This window comes from Odontesthes bonariensis, chromosome 2 (genome assembly GCF_027942865.1).
Source record: "Odontesthes bonariensis isolate fOdoBon6 chromosome 2, fOdoBon6.hap1, whole genome shotgun sequence".
Taxonomy (NCBI): Eukaryota; Metazoa; Chordata; class Actinopteri; order Atheriniformes; family Atherinopsidae; genus Odontesthes; species Odontesthes bonariensis.
Window position 1 is genome coordinate 28,999,808 of NC_134507.1, and position 21,338 is coordinate 29,021,145.

Below are 21,338 nucleotides of genomic sequence, written 5' to 3' on the forward strand. Positions count from 1 at the left end.
CGAGGACCTGAAGAGATTATGTTTTCTTCCCCTCTGATGGTTTAGAGGAAACCTGCGGTGAATTTACCCACGACGACTTATCGCTGTTGGTTCTCTGCAGAGATTTGCAAATCTGGTTTAGAGGGTGAGGAGGCGTCGCCGCGGACTCTTACCACCCACTGCATTTATTTAACAACTCCTTCACTCAATTATCTCCTGCTCTCTGACCTAGTGAAGCTGCCGCCTTCTGTTTTCACTCTCAAGTGTAAAACTCGTCTCTTTTCAATGTTCACGGCCCTTTATTGCTTCCTTTTCTCTATTTTTCACTCACAAAGACTTTGACCGAGCCCCCCACTCTGAGATATTTCAGGGTATATCCCTGCTGCTGTAGAGGCAGATTAGTGCAGGAAGAGGCTGCTGTGAACACTGCCGTTCCTCCATCTCTTCTGACCCAGTATCTCAGCTGAGGAGAGGGAAACGTAGCCCACAGTCTCACTTAGTTTCTGCTGCACTCAGAGCACAAAGTGAGGTGAAGTGGGTTGTCTCGGATGAAGCTTTTCCCACCCACCCCGTCCATCATTTCAGGCCACTGTGACATTGACAGTCGCTCAGACAAGCTGTCCTTATCCTGTGAGACCTGCTTTTTGTGTCAGTGGTCCTCAGTAGTTTGGCTGACAGCAGCTGTTCGCCGTCTAACTGCAGCGAGTCGCCTCCATTTACTTTACTTTGAGGATTGCTGATAGAAGTATTGGACCAAAAGTCATTTTGTTGTCTAAGAATTCAGTTTAGCTTCAGACAAAAAATTTTAAAACTAGGGCTGGGCAACGATTAAAATGTTTAATCTAATTAATCACATAATTTCCCTGACTAATCACGATTAATCGCAGTTGTACGCATAATCCAAAAATGAATCCAAAGGTAGTGTATAGCTTTTAGCATTTAGTTTTATTTTAAATGTGCAGCCATATGATTGAAAGTGCCATAACATTTGTTGTGCAAACACACTTTTAACATCAGCATCTTTCTGTAGTTTTTATGTAGAAGCCTCGCTCCACTGTCTGTTTCCTTGAATGACTTGCTGCTATCAGTTGTGTGTTTTGCCTTTAAGTGATATTTTAGACTGGAACTACTACGGTGAGAAGACAATTCAACTTGGCAGTGTTTACAGATGACTTTGGTTCTGTCGACTCCGCCGTCTGGAAGAACTTTAAAATGAAAATGGCCGAGTAAAAGTTCCGTACCCTTCTCCAGGTTTGGTGGATCCGCCGATTACTTTCTTTTCTGGTTCCGCAGCAGACAGCAACAGACTTTTACAAAATAAAAGCCTGTGAGCAACAGAATTTTACAAAATAAAATAAATAATAAAACCTGCGTTAATGAGCGATAAAATATTTATCGGCGTTAAATAATTAACGAGTTAACGCGATAATAACGAGATAACTAGCCCAGCCCTAGTAATTTTGTTGTCTAATAATTCAGTTTAGCTTTAGACAAAGATCTTAAAAGCTCTATTTTTAATATACGTTGTTTCAGCCCAGCAGATCGAAGCCCTCATAAGAGCTGGTTTTAATCTGTTGAAACTCAGCTTAAACATAATGGTGGGAAAAGACCGAAGATTCATTATTTAGAATTGAGAAGCAACAGAAATAAGGATAAACTTCAGGACAAACAGAGCTGCTTTGGGTGTTTATTTAACATAAATTCATATTAATGACGATGAAGCTGCTACTTTCAGGCGACCCTGCGCTCGTCTCCTCTCTCCGTTCTCCTGCCTGACACCCAAATATTTTAAAGGACATCTTTAAGAAAATGATACAAAGATCCAAACAATTGTGTCGCATTTAATTTAGAATTGTTGTTCCAATCAAGAATATTTAATTTGGTTAAATGCCAGTGCTTTTGGGATTTTAACTTGAAAGTTATCCTAAGTTAGTGTTCACCTTGTAATATTTAATTAAATATCTCTATTTAAAGGTAGATACTTGAAGCCACATAATGAGAAATATTAAGAACTGTATCAGACCACTATGCATTGTTCCCTGTATTAAAATACTTATTAAATCATCTTATAAGGCGGAGAAACACACCACGACCAGTTAATTTGCATCATATTGTTCCACATCTGATCAGTTGGACTATAACTTGTGTGCTTACATTCTGTGCTCTGGAGTCATGGCCAACAGGGCAACATTTAGTGATTTGTGGTGGGAAGGGTACATGAATTATGTACTTTGAATTCATACATACATACATGACCTCATGCATAAAAATAAACTAACGTTATAGTGAGATCTGCAGCTCATGGGAGGAGCAAACAGGAAATCTGCTTTTAGCGGTTTGCATGTGGACATCAAAGTAAATTCACTTATTTTCATGTAACAGTTTTATTGTTTATAACTGTGCTGTTTATTCGTGTGAGTAGATCTGTGGTGTTGGGCCTGTGTCGCCGTGTGTTGCATGCACTGCATGATGCCACACTGGGAAACTCATCAGATAGCCAAACCACCTCCACTGTCTCCTTTCAGTAAGAAAAAAAAGTTCTGTTCGGATCTGCGGTCTCATTTAGTGTCGTAACCGAGACTCATCTCCCTCCCAGTTGGCTGAAGTAATGACCAATCTTGGGCTGGCAGAAGGTAAACGATAAGTTTTCTGTGGCTCAAAGTCGAGTCACATAATTTATTTTCTGGTCTGCGCCCTATGCAGGTTCAGAAGCAGGAGGATTTCAGTATTTTCATGGCTGTGAATCCTGTGTGTAACTCAGGGAGATATCTTGTTATGTTATGTTTATGCATTTGGCAGACGCTTTTATCCAAAGTGAGTTATAAATGAGGATATAACATTACAGCTGACGTCAAAGCTAACAATAAGCCGCATAGAAGAAAAACCTCTGCAGAGACCATCTGCCGAGGTTTCACAACACCGGCTGGGAGATGAGTTAGGAGAGTGTTAAAGTAGTCAAGGTGGGAGGGAACCATAGGCTGCACCAGGAGCCAGGTGGCGTGTTGGGTTAGGTACAGTCTGATCTTTCTAATGTTTAACAATGTAAAGCGGCACGATCGAGCGACAGAGGCAACATGATCTTTAAAGGTCAGCTGGTCACCGATCGTGACACCCAAGTTTCTATCTACCTTTGACGGAGCAAGAGATAGGGATTCAGTTTGGATGCAGGTGCTGTGGTGTACGGTTGGTTTGGCTGGGAAGACGAGCAGTTCGGTTTTAGAGAGGTTTAGTTGGAGGCGATTGTCTGTCATCTATGTCGATATGTCAGAGAGACTGAGAGACTGAGATTCATGCAGGTGGGAATAGCAGGTAGAGCTGGGTATCGTCAGCATAGCAGCATGTGGCAAATGATAATAAACACAAGAAAGATGGGTACTTCAATGAAAAATGCATCTTTTATTCAACTTTACAAAAAGTAAATAAAAATGTCCCACCTAAAACCATTTAGGCACAGTGCTCGGTCAGTATAGACATAAATAAATCAACAAACCTCTGTCTATTTTTTAAGGACAGGCAAATGTGTTTTATAAAAAATTAACTACAATCAAGTAAAATACGTTTGTCAGGCGACGGGCTCACCAACCGTGGGAGGGGCCAAGGGGGTCGGGTGCAGTGTGAGCTGGGTGGCAGCTGAAGGCGGAGACCTTGGGGGTCTGATCCTCGGCTACTGAAGCTGGCTCTTGGGACGTGGAACGTCACCTCTCTGTTTGGGAAGGAGCCTGAGCGGTTCCGGCTAGATATAGTCGGACTCACCGCGACGCATGGCTTGGGCTCCGGAACCAGCCTCCTCGAGAGGGATTGGACTCTCTTCCACTCTGGAGTTGCCCGTGGTGAGAGGCGCAGAGCAGGTGTGGGCATACTTATTGCCCCCCGGCTGTGCGTCTGTACTTTGGGGTTTACACCAGTGGACGAGAGGGTAGCCTCCCTCCGCCTTAGGGTGGGGGGGACGGGTCCTGACTGTTGTTTGTGCTTATGCACCAAACAGCAGTTCAGAGTGGGATGAGAATCAGCACCTCCAAATCCGAGACCATGGTCCTCGGCCGGAATAGGGTGGAACGCCCTCTCCGGGTCGGGAATGAGATCCTTCCCCAAGTGGAGGAGTTCAAGTATCTCGGGGTCTTGTTCACGAGTGAGGGACGAATGGAGCAGGAGATTGACAGGCGGATCGGTGCGGCGTCTGCAGTGATGCGGGCTCTGCACCGGCCCGTCGTGGTGAAAAAGAAGCTGATTTACCGGTTAATCTATGTTCCTACCCTCACCTATGGTCACGAGCTGTGGGCAGTGACCGAAAGAATGAGATCGTGAATACAAGCGGCCGAAATGAGTTTCCTCCGCAGGGTGTCTGGGCTCTCCCTTAGAGATAGGGTGAGAAGCTCCGGGAGGGGCTCAGAGTAGAACCGCTGCTCCTCCGCATCGAGAGGAGTCAGAGGAGGTGGCTCGGGCATCTGGTGAGAATGCCTCCCGGACGCCTCCCCGGTGAGGTGTTCCGGGCCCGTCCCACTGGGAGGAGGAAGACCCAGGACACGTTGGAGAGACTATGTCTCTCGGCTGGCCTGGGAACAGGGACAGGGACATCTGGGTTTCTCTGCTTAAGCTGCTGCCCCCGCGACCCGATCCCCGGACCAGCGGAAGATGATGGATGGGATGGACGTTTGTCAGGCATAATGTTAAAGCTCTCTTTTAAAGCGAAAAAAAAGCTTGTAAAATGTACATCAAAAACAAAACGTATTGGCTTTAATGTGGTAGGAAATGTACCTGTATATGAAATATATCACATGTGTGGCTGCTGCAGTTACCGTAGGAGCTGTGGATTGAAATCGATTAGTAGGGACAGGGTCCAGTGGGCATATAGTAGGACGGCTTCATGTGAGAAGTGTAGACGGACTGCTTTCAGGACTTTTGCATGCTGAGTTAGTGGCACACATGTCAAGGGGAGGTTCGGGTGTCAGCAGTTGGATCAACTGTTTGCTGATAGCTGCCACTTTGTCAGTGAAAAATGAGGCAGAGGTGTCTGCTGTCAGACATCATTTAGAAAGTCACCGAGTTGTCCTGGTGGGTGATATATGACAGGATGAACGTTTTGACTGGTGCAGTTGCTAAGATGGCATTCAAAGGTGTTGTATTTACATTTGTTGGAAAGTAGCAGGCCTGTTCCGCCACCTTTCCCTGATTTATGGGAGAAGGTGTGGTTGTTGCACAGTGCCGCTGGGTTAGCATGGTTTTCAGGCTTAATCCAGATCTCAGTGAGAGCTAGGAGGTTGGCATAAGACTTAATGAAGTCTGCTTTGTTCACTGCCGATTGGCAATTCCACAACCCCCACACACAAGGGAGTCTCACAGAGTGAAGTGTGTTTTAGAGAGTGGAGGTTATTAAGGTTGTGGTGTTGTGTAGATTCTACCTTCTATGCGAGCTGGAGACAACAGGAATGGGATTGAGGCACATTTTACAAGCAGGTGGTGAGGCCAGAGCGACAGGGTCCCGGGCTCCGGTCTCCCTGCTCGGTCGACATGCAGGTCTGAACACGAGGGCTGACGCTTACACTGATGCTCCAGTCCTACGCCCTTATTTATACTGCCCTCACAATTGCACACAGCAGTTAACGTGTTAGCTAATTGCACTTGGCTGAGACCGTCCAATGAGGGTTCAACAAGAGGTTGTTGGGAGTGACCAGCTGTTCACAGCCCCTGATTACTCTGATTGCCCAACCAAGGTTACGAGACAACAGGTTTTACCCAAGGATGGGTTTCCATCACTTGCACAACAGCAGATTGGATGTTAGCAAAGAAGCTTAGGAAAACTTACACTAGCATGCATTCCATGCAATTCTGTGGATCAGTAAGAGCTGAACTAAAGGGGATGCTGTTATTTCCTGCTAAGTCCATGTTCCTACCTTCACTATTGCTCATAAGCCGTAGTTAGTCGCCAAAACAATCAGATGTTTCATACAGTAGGCTGAAATGAATGTGTTTTCTGATGGGTGTCTGGTCTAACTCTTAAAGGCACAGTAACCTATGGTGTGTGCAAAGATTGACTTCACAAAAAGTGTTCTTCGTGTTGGTCCAACCGGTTGTGCACCTCTCAATTTCCATAAGATGCTACATGAATAACAGGAAGCATGTGGGCAGGTTCCTCTCTACAAGCATCTGTACGATCACTCAAAACCCACCAAGGTACAGCTGTTGTAAACGGTCAAAACACATAAAAAACAGTAGTTCTGTTTATTTATTGCCTTTTCTATTTCCTGTACGACTTCTTCTGACGTTATTCCTGTGGTATTGGGCCGATATCGTCTCGTCCGACTGATTTGGGACAGCAGCAGCGTACTTGATGATGTGGAAGCTCAGCAATGCTCTGTCTGGTTCCGTTTTCTTTTCAGACGCTTGTTGTGGCAGAATGAGAGCTTATAAAGAGACCATAGCTGTGAAAATGATATGGAAGGCAAGTTTATGATAACAAATGAACGTTCACCATGTTCGCCACTCCAAAAACGCCAAAGCCACATTTTAAATAGACTTTAATCATATTAATCTACCACCCAAACCCGTTCACGTACACATACATTAGAAACTGATATTTACTTGATGGACTCCTGAACGCTCCATTTATAGCAGCATTTTCAGGAGTCCATTAAGTACATATCAGTTTCTAATGTGATGATGCTGAGGAGCTCTGGGAACAAGCTGATTTGTGTCTGTACAAGGGACAAAGTTCAAATATACCAGACATCTTATCCAAGAATTAGGGGTCAAGCAAGATGAAGCTATGTCCCTCTACATTTGGTCTGTGATGAGCTGCTTGTGGCACAAACTCGATGCCCAACGGAGCATTCTCCATCGCGTTGTTTCTTTCTTTCTGACGGCGACAACAACAGTAATATCGTCTCCTTTGACTTCCGGGTCACGACCCCGGGAAAACATCTGGAGCATGTGCAGAACGCAAAGTCTAATTCACTACGTGCTTCAGCGTCTACAAGCAGGTTTAGAGTGACTTTCAACCCAGTTATACTCGGGGTCTTAATCCAATCCAATTCTTAGTCAGATTAAGGTGTATACATGAATTTAATAACTCAGTCTGACTGTAATTTAGCCAATAATCCGATCCTTTCAGTGCCATGTAACCACAGGTTGTGAGTGTTGTTTGGAGTCTGAATGGATGGACCAAAGGTGATGGCTGCAGCTGCTAATCTCAGTGTAAGAGATCAGGCATAAACAGATCCGAATGGTGCAAAACTCATTTAAAGAAGAAAGAAATACAAGTTATTAGCAGCTAGGAGACCGAGGCTGGGCTACAGAACTGTTTTAACTCCTCTGAAACATCGGTGCTTCGTACATTAAGGGTCAATCGATGGTAACAACTCAGGGGAGCCGAGCAGAGAGGACAAGAAGAAAACAAAGAGTCTCTGTGCGAGGGAAGGCGAGCTCATTGTGGATTCCTCTTGAAGTGTCTCCCGCTGAGAGTGGGCGGAGCTAGCCTGCAGTGACTTCACGCTCTCACATCAATAGACGACTGCGGTCTGATCCCGCGCGCCTCGTGAGGGAGCACACGGGTGGGAGGACGGAGCGCTTTCATGTGCTCCTCTGAGTTTCAGCAGATGTATGGTGTGTTTATGGGCCTGTATGCGTAACTACTACCCTGCTCTGAATCCATCAAGGATCTGATGAGGAGGAACGCCGACTGAAACATTTTAAACGTTCTTAAACTGAACACATGATGCTGGAAGCTTTAACAGGCCTTTCAAGTGTCAGCTTTGGTGGGCACACAGAATTATTTCACAACTTCTCCACAGATAAAGAAAGACAGATGAACTAATCTGTTATTTTGAAGCCAATTAAAAATGTAACACAGTTATCGGCTCCATCTTGATCCGTTTAAAATTGTGTCACAAAGGCTGAACTGAGTGATCTTTGGGAACAACGACAGCAGCCGTAGAGAAGCTTGTTGCTCCTTTCTGCTGATGGTGTGTCACAGGATTTAGGTGAAGACTCCCTCCATCATCCCTGAAGCTCAAAGTTTCACCTCTGAGGTTTCTGATATCCTAACTGACTGCAGAGAAGCCGCCGCTCCTCTTCAACAATCACCAGGAGCAACGTTAAAGGGATAGTTCGCCTCTTTTGACATGAAGCTGTAGGACATCCCATATTAGCAACATCATTTATGAACATCTTCTTACCCCCTGCTGCGTCCTGTGAGCCGAGTTCCAGCCTCGTTTTGGCGTTGACGAAGGTAGTCCGGCTAGTTGGCTGGGTTTAAAAAATAAAGCGTCTTGCGTCTCAAAACAATATGCGTTCAAAAGAGTAATACATTTGCATCACAAAATCGTTCTCCAGGAAAAAGTCAGACCTCACAATCGCTTGGCCCTATTTTCTCTCCCTTCGTATCACTGCGTGCTGTGTAGTCATACGCAGCAAGCACCGTAACAGGCGCGGCTGTCGGCAGGCGGCAGCACGTAGTGATACGAAGGGAGAGAAAATAGGGCCAAGCGATTGTGAGGTCTGACTTTTTCCTGGAAAATGATTTTGTGATGCAAATGTATTACTCTTTTGAACGCATATTGTTTTGAGAACCAAAACGCTTTACTTTTTAAACCCCAGCCAACTAGCCGGACTACCTTCGTCAACACCAAAACGAGGCTGGAACTCTGCTCACAGGACGCAGCAGGGGGTAAGAAAATGTTCATAAACGATATTGCTAATATGGGATGTCATACAGCTTCATGTCAAAAGAGGCGAACTATCCCTTTAAAGACGAGAGGAAGATGTCTGGAACTGATAATCTGACGAGTCTGCAGTCTGAACTCTCCTTTGTTAAACTGCTTCAGGATGGATTAGTGACTGTCAAACAGCAGTTAATTCAGTTCATGTAAACAGTTTGGGTCTTTTTATATTTATTTTGAGGAATAAATCTAAATTCACCAAAGGTGTCCAGGATACATTTAGTTTGTATGTTAATTCCACATCATTACAGCCTATTGTTGTTGTTCAACAACTGTGGACATTTCATTAAAATATTCATTTGCATTTATATTCTGAATTATGTGATAATATTTTGCTTTGTCCACTTCCTCACCAACACAAATACATGGTGGAAAATACATGAACGGACTGATTATTGTGTTATATTTCCCCATTATTTCTTGGACCCTTCAAACCCTTAACCCAGCCTCAGGTTATCATCACCCACCGGAACAAAAGCGTCACTTTCTGCACGCCACTGCCATGTTTTAAAGGCTCCAACCATGAGGAAAAAGCTTCATTGTCTGTCTGCTCCGCTCATTTCTCTCATAAAGCTTCCAACACCTACTCCAGTTACACACTGTTCGTTCAATTTCCACCAAAACTTCCAACAGACTCACGAAAAGGAGCGTAGAGGAGGTGAAAGGAACATGTGTGAGCGGTGAAAGACGAGTCCGTGCTGACGGTGCGTAAAGCTCAAGTCCTGGTTGAGGTTTGTGAGGAAGTGCTGCTGTTTTCAGTCGTTTCCGACGTTTGGTGGTCGGTTGGAGCGACGGGGGGATATCGCATGTCGTCCGCCTATAGTGCAACATGAGCTCAGGTGGTGGAAAGTCAGGATGTCTCATGGAAGGAACAATTGATCCAACAGTAAATGCTGGAGGGAAGCCCGGCAGGCCCAAACACTTCAGACCGACTTTAAGGTGCCATAAGTCAAGAGTTTCTCTGCGTTACGCAGCTGTGAAACTCGTTTAGATTTAAACTGCAGGAAAACATACATAACAGCCGCCTTCTTCCAGCCAGGCAGCATGAAGATGGCTCCCCAACATTTTACTGTGTTTACACAGCTTCTGTTTAAAGTGCCAGAGGCTGTTTGACATGAAACCTGACGGGAGAGCTGCTGTAAGGCGCATGAGAAGCACCGCTCGCTGCATCTGGTGCCTTTTAGATGTCGCTCAGCCGCCTGGAGCAGCTCGGCTTTTAAAGGCTTTTTTACAAGAGCAGGAGCGATCAGAGGAAAGTAGAGAAATAAACCGGGGTTGGTCTGCGTTATGACTCATCATAAAAAGTGACATTAGCTGAGTGTATGAACGCCGTCTGCGTGGTTATCAGCATGTATGTGGTGTGAGGAACGTACCGGACTGTCCTGGTGGAGGTATTCCAGATGGGACTCGGGGCAGGTAGAGTAGCACCGTGAGAACGCTGGCTCTGCTCCCCCAGCACGGCTCCATGGCTATGGGCTTCGGCACCGCCTGCAACGCCACCCAAAAGAAAATCAGAAAATTAGTTCATACTCTTGCATGAAATTAAAAGCTGACGGTCTACACCCAGATTCCTGTGATACCCGTCACATCCATCCACCCATCACATGACCCCACCATCACTCCTCAGCTGAGGTTCATGTCTAAACTTATACCCAATAAAACATTTACTTCAACATGTTTTGTGGTGTAAAATCCCGCTGGGACTCCATATTGTCTGAATAATGATATCGAATGTCTGGGATAGTGTTTCCTTTGATCTGAACACACAACCAGGAGAAAAGTCAAAGTTATTGATCTGGTTTGACCCTTCTGCCGCGCTGTACCACAGAGGTCACATGCTGAGCTCTGTGGGGAAGCGAGACGTGTCATCACACACATCATTTCCTGTCCTTTTCTTTCTTAACAAATCAACAGCTTTCACAAAGAAGTCTTTCAGATATGATGTTTTGGACCAACTGTTTCCTGTCCCAGCAAACTACTGTTCAGTATTAATGTGTATAAATAAAAGATCTCTCATCCGAAACCATTTATGGTTATCTGTGAGGTTCCACAGGGGTCAGTGCTGGGTTCACCTCAGTTGTGATCTATGCCATTAAAAGCTGCATTGTGGGGTAAATAGCATTAGCAAGACACGTGTCTCAGGTTACGCCTAATTTTAACCACAAGATTTTCTTTTTACTAAAATCTGAAAGTAAAGATAAGAGAATCCAATCCAGGCTTGGAAACATGGATTTCCAGTAAAAACTATGACGAACCATAACCGTGATGAACTATTCAGCAGCTCCCATCTGTTCTGGACGGTGAAACTGCATCAAAGTTTAAACATTTGATGGAATAAACATGTCTAACAGCGCTTCTTTTATATGTTCACTAATCGAGGCGACCTTAAATAGATTAAATTAAGCATTTTATTGGTTAAATCCTCCAAACCAACGAGGTAACAGGAGAAAACTCATTAGGGACCACAATCATTCTAAAACATTATACATTATAATTTCATCCCAACACAGTTTTCATTACAAAACGTTTGATTTGAAAGATAACGGCATGAACGTGTCTGTTTGGGACTTCTCCACCTCACCCAAACCTGATATCTGTGGCCCACAGATTCTACCCATTAATGGAAGATATTAACCTTTCAATCCAATGAGTTCCATCCACCTGGCATGAATAAAACAGCTGTAACTCTTCAACAACACTGAATCGGAGTAAAATGTTCGAGTGAATTACTTGAACAGTTCCCGTTTGACGTCATGTGCATATTTTAAGTTCCTGTAAAAAACTAAAGTAACTACATGGCCCCTGTTTTATAACTATCTTCTAAAGAAACAGCACGAATAAAGATTGTTTTCCTTACTGCACTGCAGAGCTTTACGTTTAAACTACATAAATTACATTTGTGATGCGTTTAAAGGTTTAAAACGTGTTTTACCATCGTTCCTTACGAACTTTAACCGTTCTGGAAAAAGCTTCTGATCACAGTGGAAAGACGGTTCAAAGGTTCAGTCCCACCAGTGAAAAGAAGCCGATACGATGTGATTAGGCAGATGCTGACTACATGGACGCATCCTGTTTGCTGTTAACTGCAGAAAATCCAAAGTAACACCAGAAAACAAGAACTCCACCAACAGTTTGTGGTTGAATGATGGACTTAGTCGTTCCTACATATGATGTTAGCGCGCCGTCCAACAGATGAAAACAGGACTATAGATACAATTATTAAAACATTAGCTAACCCTTAAACCAGAGATGCTCATTGCGCGGCTCGCGAGCCACATGCGGCTCCTCAAGCTTTAATTGGCGGCTCACACTCGCATAGTAGCTTATAACAATATGGTAACAATAACAATACATTTTTTCAAATATCATACAGCGAATACTGCACAGTATTAAGTATTTTTATTAAGTTTGCGTATTTGTATTATTAAGTATTTTCATTAAGTACTAATTAAGGCTTAATGGTGTTTCCTAAATGGGGGACTGTTAAACCTGGCAACGCAGCCCGCTTAAAACACCTCGCACTTGACTGCAGTGCACGCTAGCTCCTTTAGCGCGAGATCCAGGCACAATGGATCGGTTTTTAATTAAAAAAAGGCAAAAACCAAACGAAAATCTGCATGAAGACGCCAGAGAGCGGCCGAGCAGGCAAACGTCGGGTTTACCACGAGATGCAGGCACAATGGATCAGTTTTTAATTAAAAAAGGGCAAAACCCAGCACAAAAACCATGCTCATCCTGAATGTCTCTCTATGATTACAACAACAAACTACAAATACAACATGAAGAAAGTCAAGGACATGCACGCCAGCTTCCACTCATCCCAGTATTAAGGTAAATGTGGTCTTAACTGAAAATGTATTGGCTGTGTTGTTTCTTTTTTTGTGGGATTTTTTATATATAGAAATGCATATTTGCAAAAGGGGACTTTAGTATGTTGTCGTAAAAGTGGCTCTTCCCTTGATTTTTGCTCGATAGTGAGTATATCACTGCCTTAAACTGTAGAAAGGAACCAACAAAACAAACAGTTTCACTGTTGATCTGAAGTAGCAAAATGTTCATTATCTTTACTCGTGTATTAACGTGGAGATTCGCTGGAAATAAAAGAAGAGCATTTCAATTAGCCATGTGTGAGTATTCTCTGGGGGGGTAATAACCTCCCAACGTTGGTGCGGGTGGATTCATTTTAAGGTGTGAAAGACATTTTCCTCTGATGCTACAAAATGAACAAAAACAGCCCGTCAGATGTGATATTTGTCCTTCTGTCACAGACTCATTCGATTAAAGATGGCCGCATTTTTTTCCCATCTAACGCACAAACAGAGCATCAACATTCAGTTGATGGCTGAGGGTTGCAGCCATGTGGTAGCCTGAGAAACACCGAAGCAGTTTGCTAAAAGTCTTCATAACTAATTTATAAGGTCAGATCAGAAGATAAAGGTGGAGGACAATCCAACATCTAAAGCAAAGGGGATCGAACTGAAGTTTCCCTGGAAATGTGTGACCCAGTTCAGCATTTGTCATAGTTTTTGGAGGCTGGGTTTAGATCTTTGACGCTCTTGGTTGTAGTTTCAGGTGATCCGGTGCTTTTAAACAACAGTAACTTACTAACCGGTGGTCAGTGCTGTTAGCAAACACTAAAACCTAAAAGTCTTCTTTAGATTATTTGAGGAATTCTTCTGCATTTGCCCGTTTTTCCTGCCTTTCACCGACAGTTATTTCCTCCTTAAAACAATCAAGCAGAGACGTTTCCATGAAAAAAAAGAACATTAACAAATAAACACACAAACTGAGCTCAGACACTTATTTACTTAATAACTGTTTACAGAGACTGACCTCAATTATAAACTCTTAAACTGGGGAAAATGATAACATTTAAGAGAACATCCCTGTATGTTCAATGCTCAGCAGACAACAGAGGGTAATTAGAGCTTTGGCTCCCATCAGCGCAGTTATCAACACGGACCACCTTGGTACAAACACTCGCACAGCCCCTCCAGCGTTAATAGGTTTAAGTGCTGGAGCGTACCGCGTAATTAGAGGATCCTCTGTTTGTTCAGTGTTTTCAGAGTGTCAGGAAATGATGAATTCCTCACTAACTAAACACCCGCACAACTGGCTCTGTAACCAGAACTTCTATTAGCAAACACTCCTCCTGATGGAGATTATGCACAGACTAAAAAAAACAAGTGTTGGAAGAGGAGGTGGAAATGTTTCAACGTGAACAACAGGTGTTTGTCGACGGCTCACTTCAGTTTGAACAGTCGTGATGCAAATAAACCACAAAAAAGGACAAGAAACCGTCTTATTGGTGTGAAAGATGACTGAAAGAAGGTAGGAACGCTGAGAGTTAGTCATGTAATAACTGTCCTGGATGGTTTATGACCTGGTTGTTAGATTTAATGCGTTGTCTTTAAAGGGGAACTCCGGGGCATTTGAAGCGCAATCCCATTGCTAGAGGTTGTCAAATACTGATAGTAGGACACAGACAGGTGCAAATCGGCGCTCCCTGTGTGGAGATTGCGCTGTTTGCGCAGCCTGTCATGCGAGGCTAATACGTGGTGGCTAGGGGCAAGCGCTAACCCTTCCACGTAAAACAACAACTTGCACACTGCAGAAACGTCACACCACTTTATAAACCATCCGACAATAAAGTCACAAGCCTTACCATCAAAACCATATGCATGGTTCTCACATTACTGGCATGGGGACGTTACAAAACAACTTTATAAACAGCATGTCACTCACCGGTTAGTTGTACGCTCGCGCATGTGAAAGCCCAAAAGAGTCGATGGACGATAATCCCATATACAAAACAATTATCTTCTCTAGAAAAACTGCGTTCAAGTATTTAAAACATTACAACAATATTACTGGGCATGTATTGTTGTAATGTTTTAAATACTTAAATACTTCCCAACAGCGCACTTTGCTCTCTTAATGAATTTGTTTTGAGTCCGATTGTAATCTACGGAAGCGTATTGCATTCACTTAAAAAAAAAACTCAGTTTTTTCTTTCTAATTTATTTATTTAATTTTTTTTTTTCGGGGTAATTTTTTCGGAAATATCGAGGTACTTTGAAATCCCGCGAGATTATCCAGCCTGCAAGTGACTCCGGTGGACCTAAGGTGACTCCTGCCCCCGCCCATACATGCCCCGTCTTGAACACTTTGAAACATTGCTATGTCTAGGAGATCTGAACGGGCTTTCCTTCTGAACAACCGCAAATTCTTCAGGTGCCTGCGTAAAGTCGACAAACTCATAGTTATACCATCTACATGACTTAAAGACAGGACTATCTCCCAGTGTCTTAAACACAGGTCAAAGTAAAACTTGATTAAACTAAACAAACCAGTCATGTTTGCTTCCATTAAATCAAGCCCTCATAAAGGAATGAATGCGTTGATTGTTGCTTTCTAAACTAAAAAAAAAATTACGACAACAAACGGAACAAAAATTACCCCGAAAAACAAACCAAAAAATAAATTAGACAAAAAAACTTTTTTTTTTTAAGTGAATGCAATACGCTTCCGTAGTAATCAATTGTTGTATACAATAAACTGAACTGAACTGAACATTTAAAACAAAAATGCTGACAATAAATCAAGATTTCACACAGTCTTTAAATCGGTATCCCTGCCTGCTCCGACAGTAAAGACATGATGCATGTCTGCAGTTTTATTCGGATGGAGCAGAACAGTAACGTGGCATCTCTGAGAGCTTTCTCTGGCGCTTCTGCCAAACTAATCAAGGTAAGTGGGGTGAAGGCGGGCCGAGCGGTTAGGTTAGTCGGGTTAGTGGGCAGAGTCCAGGTAGTCTTTCAAGTTGATGGTGAAATCCTGCTGAGCTGTGTGTCCCCTGTAAAAGCTTTCTGTGCTGACAGATACTAAGTGGAGCCGAGGAGAGCAGAGGTCCTGACCCGACATGGAGGGGAGATCAGGGGCTCCTGCTCTGCTTTTATTTATATTTTTAATATTAACAACACTGAAGCCCAGACGGGAGTTTTTGCTGACTGTGTCCAATGTTGAAATTGGCTACTTGGCAGTACTGAGCAATTTCAGCCTGGCAGATCATTCCATAAAGAATTACTGGACCCGATCCAGAAGGATTGTTGTTTTGAACCTTTTACTGCAGCGCTCTGCTGCCATGAGTCTGTAAAGGTCTGCTTTTCTTTTTCGAGCTCCAGATAAACTCTACTTTTACACAACAACCAACTCAGCCTGTAAACTTGCACAACTACAACAAACTTTAGCTACGAGCTGATAACAGAACTGATTCCAATCTAAAATGTTACTGAACTGTGATGCTTCCAAGCTGAAATATCAGAAACAGAATACATAGAAATATTTAAGGCTGGGCGATAAAATGATAGCTGTCCAAACTTTTCCTTGATAGCGATATGAAACATGGCCGTAGGGCTGTCACGATATTCAATAAATCAATTTATCGCATGATAATTAAAATTAGCTCGATAATTTTTCTGGCCGCGATAAATGCCATTAGCAGGCTTGTTTGTTTTCCTCGTCTCTCTCTCTCCCCCTCTCGGGTCCTTAAGAGTAACGATGAGTGAACCCTCATGTCAGTCACACGGTGCGTGGGGAGGCGGGGCTACTGGCGTAGCCTACCAGCGACAGCTAAAGAGCCGCGTAAGAAGTATACTGGTAGGCACTGGACAGAGATAAAGCTTGTTGCGAGTTCGAGTAGGCTACGCCTAATAAAGACAAAAAAGATGGAACTGGTTTCTAAGCCAAACACGACAGCTGCAGTGTGGGAGCATTTCGGATTTAAAGCGAATGCCCGCGGTGAACCACTGAACGTGTGCGAGTCGGTGTATCGCATTTGTTGGAAAACAGTCGCAATTAAAAGCGGCAACACAGCAAACATGCATATGCATCTAAAACACAACAAGTGGGCCGTCTTCCTCTTCCCGACAGAGCACAGTCACTGGGGCGTTTAGTCGACAAACGGAGCACAAACAGGACAGTGCGAAATGGATTCCACTCACAGACGGTGTAGTTAGCTTCAATGCTAAAGAGATGCTGCCCTTTAGCATCATCCAAAAGCCGGCATTTCAACGAATGCTGTTTGTTCATTTACTGTGTTCTAGTGTTAAATATTCTTTAAAAATAAAAGTTTATTTCTCTTTGAAAAGGTGTACCTGCATTATTATACCATTATCATTGTATTAGATGAAAATTATCTCAGAACGACAATATTATCGCTTATCGCAATCATTTCTGAGACAATTTATCGTTATGCTATTCTTCCCCCGATAACAGCTCCTGAGCAGCAGCAGCAGGAGACCACAGAGTCTGCTTTATCCAGCGCCGTGTGACACAAAGTCTGAGAGACACCGTGATGTTACAGATGCAGATTATTTTGCTGCTAAAGACCTGCTGCCAATAAGCACAGTGGAAAATAAGGGGTTCAAGAGGATCCTACAAGTTATGGACCCGATATATATCCATTTCGACTGATTATCGATATAAAAAAATATTGTGATATGACTTTTTCCCATATCGCCCAGCTCTAGAAATACTAATGCAGTTAAGACAGTTTTTTGACTAATTAGGAAGCTAAAAGTTGGAGTTACTTTGCTTCTTCAAACTGGAAATGTTTCATTAAAGTCTAAATTATCCCAAAAATGGTAGAAACCAGAGTTTAAAGAACTGATATGACCCACATGGATGTTTGTTTTTATCGTTGAGCCTTTTCACTTTGTAGAAAATATGATTCTGTTGGTTCTTTTATACACCGTTTAGAGTTAAAACTCCACCCTACACAGTGTTATTTTTGTGAATTCTCTTCAGATATTCCAACGATACTTTCAGTGTGAACCTCTTTAAACATCTCTTCTTGACCTTGATTAAAGGTCCATCTTTTTGAATCTCTGATCAAAGTCTCCTGGAGATGCAGACGTGAACCTCTCGGTTTTATCATAGAAACTAAGATCTCATAACAAACCACCCGACCGGCTGAAAACATTCGAAGCAGGTGAGAAAAGTCTGACTCTACCTACTCGATCTTGTTCTTAAGAGAAAAATACAGGAAAAGGCTTGAAAACAGCTTCCCCCATAAAAGAAGGAAACATTGAGTCAAGGTCGCTTTACGCTGCACTTTCACTCAAGTCCATTTCGTCTTATTTCATTTATCAAATGAAACAGAAAAGTTCTAAGACGTATCAGGAGAAAGCGAAGGTCATTCAGCAGAGTGTCCTCCTCCATCTCCTGTTTTTCCTTTTAAACCCACATCTCTTCTCTTATAGTCTTGCTTTTTCCTCAAACAAACAGTTTTTGCAACAATAGTCTCATTTTTGTCCCTAGATGAACAAAGTGTTCACTTCAGCAGCCTGACGAATGCATCACAAGTCGTCTGAGGCCGAAAGCCTCGGAAATAATTTCCTCTAAAAGCTTTCGATTAATTTCTGGGATGTCACACATGTTCCAAATTCCTCATCCGGTCACTAAAAACGCACAACTTCCTTAAAAATCTGCTTATTTCAGATTAGTTGATATATAAAAGGGTTAATGTTTAGATCACTCAGAGAACTGAAATCATGGCACCTCTTTTTATTAAAAAGCTGGGGGAAAAAAAACATCTTTTATACTCGCTTTAGTTGGGTTTTTGGTTTCTTTCTTCCATGATCGCATGAATCACCACCGGCGAACGACGTAGTTCACTCGCTCCAAACCGGCTGAAACGAGCTTCCTTTTCTGTTTGAAACCTCGATGGAAGCACAGCCACCACAGGACATTATTTCAACTGCACCGTTTACGAGTTAGATGTAAAAAAAATACATGATTAGGGTTAAAAAACATAATCATAGACTACTAAGTGTAATACTCAATATAACCGTCATCTCATAATTTAGGCTGGTTGTAAAGCTGCTATGATGTGATTGATCGTCGTGTATCTGCAGTGCTGATTGGCTCACAAATCTAAACTTAGAATAACAGATTTGCCAATTGTTCCATTTTATGTCAGACGTCGTCCACCCCACATTCTTACAGCCCACTGAATTTATAATGGTAAGCAAACCAGCTCATTAAGGGACAACACCATTTCTATCTGGGAAAAAGCCAAATTCCCTTCGCTTTTTTCGTGGTTTCTCTTCCCTGATGACGTTAATCTATGTCCCGTTGCTTGTTTTTATCCTAAAGTGAATACTTTATTTGGATCTGAAGCTAGAATCCCTCCAAGCTGAGGAACAACACTGTTCAACAGTGTTTTGTTGTCATTATCGCAGCACAAAGATGTCAGATACAGACTTTTGCAACTCTTTAGGCATAAAATAAAAAAAGAGTCTAAACTAAATCAAGCATAATATTTAGTCTATTTTGTTAAATCAGTTTGTATGAGACCAAGAAACACAATCCAAAATGCAAAAACATTTAGATAACGTGCTTGTTTTCACCCTACCTAATGAACCTCTTTTACTCAAATGTGTACCCTCAAATACCTCAGAGCCCTAACTACTGTCCTTTCCTGCTGGTAATAAGACCAACTGCACAACTAGACACAAACGATTCATTCCAAGCTAACAATTAGACACCAAGTTAAACATAGTTTTTAAATAATTTTCTTCAACCAAGTCAGGTTGACCAGAGAATGAAATCAAAGAAAGTTTGAGCAATACTTTCACATGTTTAAATGACGTTTTAACGTTGAGACGGAGACAAACGCACTCAAAGGGCTTTTTATAAATGTACTGGCTAACACATCGAGCTCGGAGCCGAATGAACTCGACTTAAAGGCAGATTGTTGATCTGAGGAAAGAGACGTGGGGTCAAGAGGGTCTTTGACTGCTCGTTTGGGTTTTCCAGAACATTTAAGGTGTCGAAGAAGTTGCATCTAAACCGAAGGGCCACCTGTGATGTGAAGATACTGAAGAATGTTCCGAGTTTACAGAGAAGGAAATCTGAGAATCACAAGAACGAAATATTCAAAACTCGAACGTAAGAAAGCGGTTTGAAAAGAGGATAAACGGCCTGAAAGATGAAGAATAACTGGCTCCCTTAGTTTCCTTCACTCCATCTCCTCATTTAGGCTCTTGTAATCTTCATTGTCTGACATGCTCCTGACTTAAATTACGCTCAGTCACGCCGTCTGTTTCTCTTCCTCGTATTCACAGGTTTTAAAAGCAGATAAAGAGAACCGAATGAAAAACAAACCATTTCATGTTGCTTAGGAAACCACGAACAAGGACGGATGTATTGTAGATAATTATCTGGAGAGAAAACGGGGGGATAAAGAAACTGTTTCCAACTGGAAGCTGAATTAAATGTTGCAGATGTATGATGACCCCCCCATTTTAATCCAGGTTACTAAGGTCCATGTAGGATTTCTGCGTCAGAGCAAATGTCCTGAGGGATCGGAGTCTGTAAACAATGATGATTTAAACAACGGCCCACCTTCCTAATGGCCCATTTAGGGGTCTTTATCATGGCTTCCTCACGTCCTCAGAAAGTAACGCAAAGCATTTGCAAACTGCAGAATGTAGGGGACCGGGAGGGGCCAAACTTGACCAGATGTCGGCAGGGCCTCATTCGGGACTCTGCAGTTGAAATGGGTAGGAGTCTGGAGTGAGTCATCATTGCCATTTTCTCCAAAGCCCTACTTGTTCCAACTCTGGATTCGAGACATTTCAGTTGACCTCAGGATCATCGGGTGTTTTAGGCACCCTCACCCAAGGACGGCCTCCCGAGGATTAAAAAGCCTCTGAAAGCTGAAAGCTTCTCCAACTTTGGCTGATGTTACTCTTCATGAAACCACCAAAGATTTAATAGACAAGCCAGAAAGCTGCTGGATGAATATTTTGTGGACAGATCTAGATCTAGAAACTCTTAATCTTTTTTTCAAATAAAGAGAGAAAAGTTGGGATAAAAGAAAAATCTCCCTTCCAATGTAAAAATTTCCATCAGTTTGGGCTGAATCCGGACCAAAACCACTTAAAGGATAGTGTCATCAAACCGTCTTTGAAACCAGACGAAGAAGGTCACAACGATCCTGTCACACAAGTCGCCCTGACAAAGATTAAGTGAATACTTTATTTGGATCTGAAGTGAACAGTTCAGCAGGCTAGAATCCCTCCAAGCTGAGGAAAACCTCTATTCAACAGTGTTTTGCTGTCATTATCGCAGCACAAAGATGTCAGATACAGATTTTTGCAACTCTTTAGGCATAAAAAAATGAGTCTGAACTAAATCAAGCATAATATTTAGTCTATTTTGTTAAATCAGTTTGTATGAGACCAAGAAACACAATCCAAAATGCATAAAACATTTAGATAACGTGATAAACCACAATAAATAGCATTTGGCAGCATTTGAATGGAACTTGTATGTGAAGGGCATCTCTTAAAATGATTCTCGTCTTATCTTTGTTCACATCAACAAAGCCTGTAGCACAATCTGAACATGCAGCAGAAGCTCGGCTACGGCGATTATGTGGAATTTACACTTCTAACACCTCTTTGTTGAAACCAAAGGGTATGCATGTACAGAGGTACTGATATGTAGGTTGGTGTTTGACAGAATTTTATCAGATCTGAAACTGGCTTGAAGCTAAATAAAATTCCTTTATCTTGAATCCTCCATCTTATTGTCAAAGTGGGTTTAGCTTTCTGCATTTTCAGGTAACAAAAGTAC

General features: G+C 42.6%; 1 protein-coding gene across 2 annotated transcripts in view; it reads right to left on the reverse strand.

Annotated features, from left to right (window-relative positions):
- The window catches only part of atrnl1a (attractin-like 1a), a 425,977-nt gene that overhangs the window by 11,622 nt on the left and 393,017 nt on the right, over positions 1-21,338 (reverse strand). For both annotated transcript variants that reach the window (XM_075481032.1, XM_075481024.1), the window contains one exon: positions 10,067-10,181. In XM_075481032.1, coding sequence (XP_075337147.1) covers positions 10,067-10,181 — 115 coding nt within the window. The remainder of the gene's footprint in view (positions 1-10,066; positions 10,182-21,338) is intronic.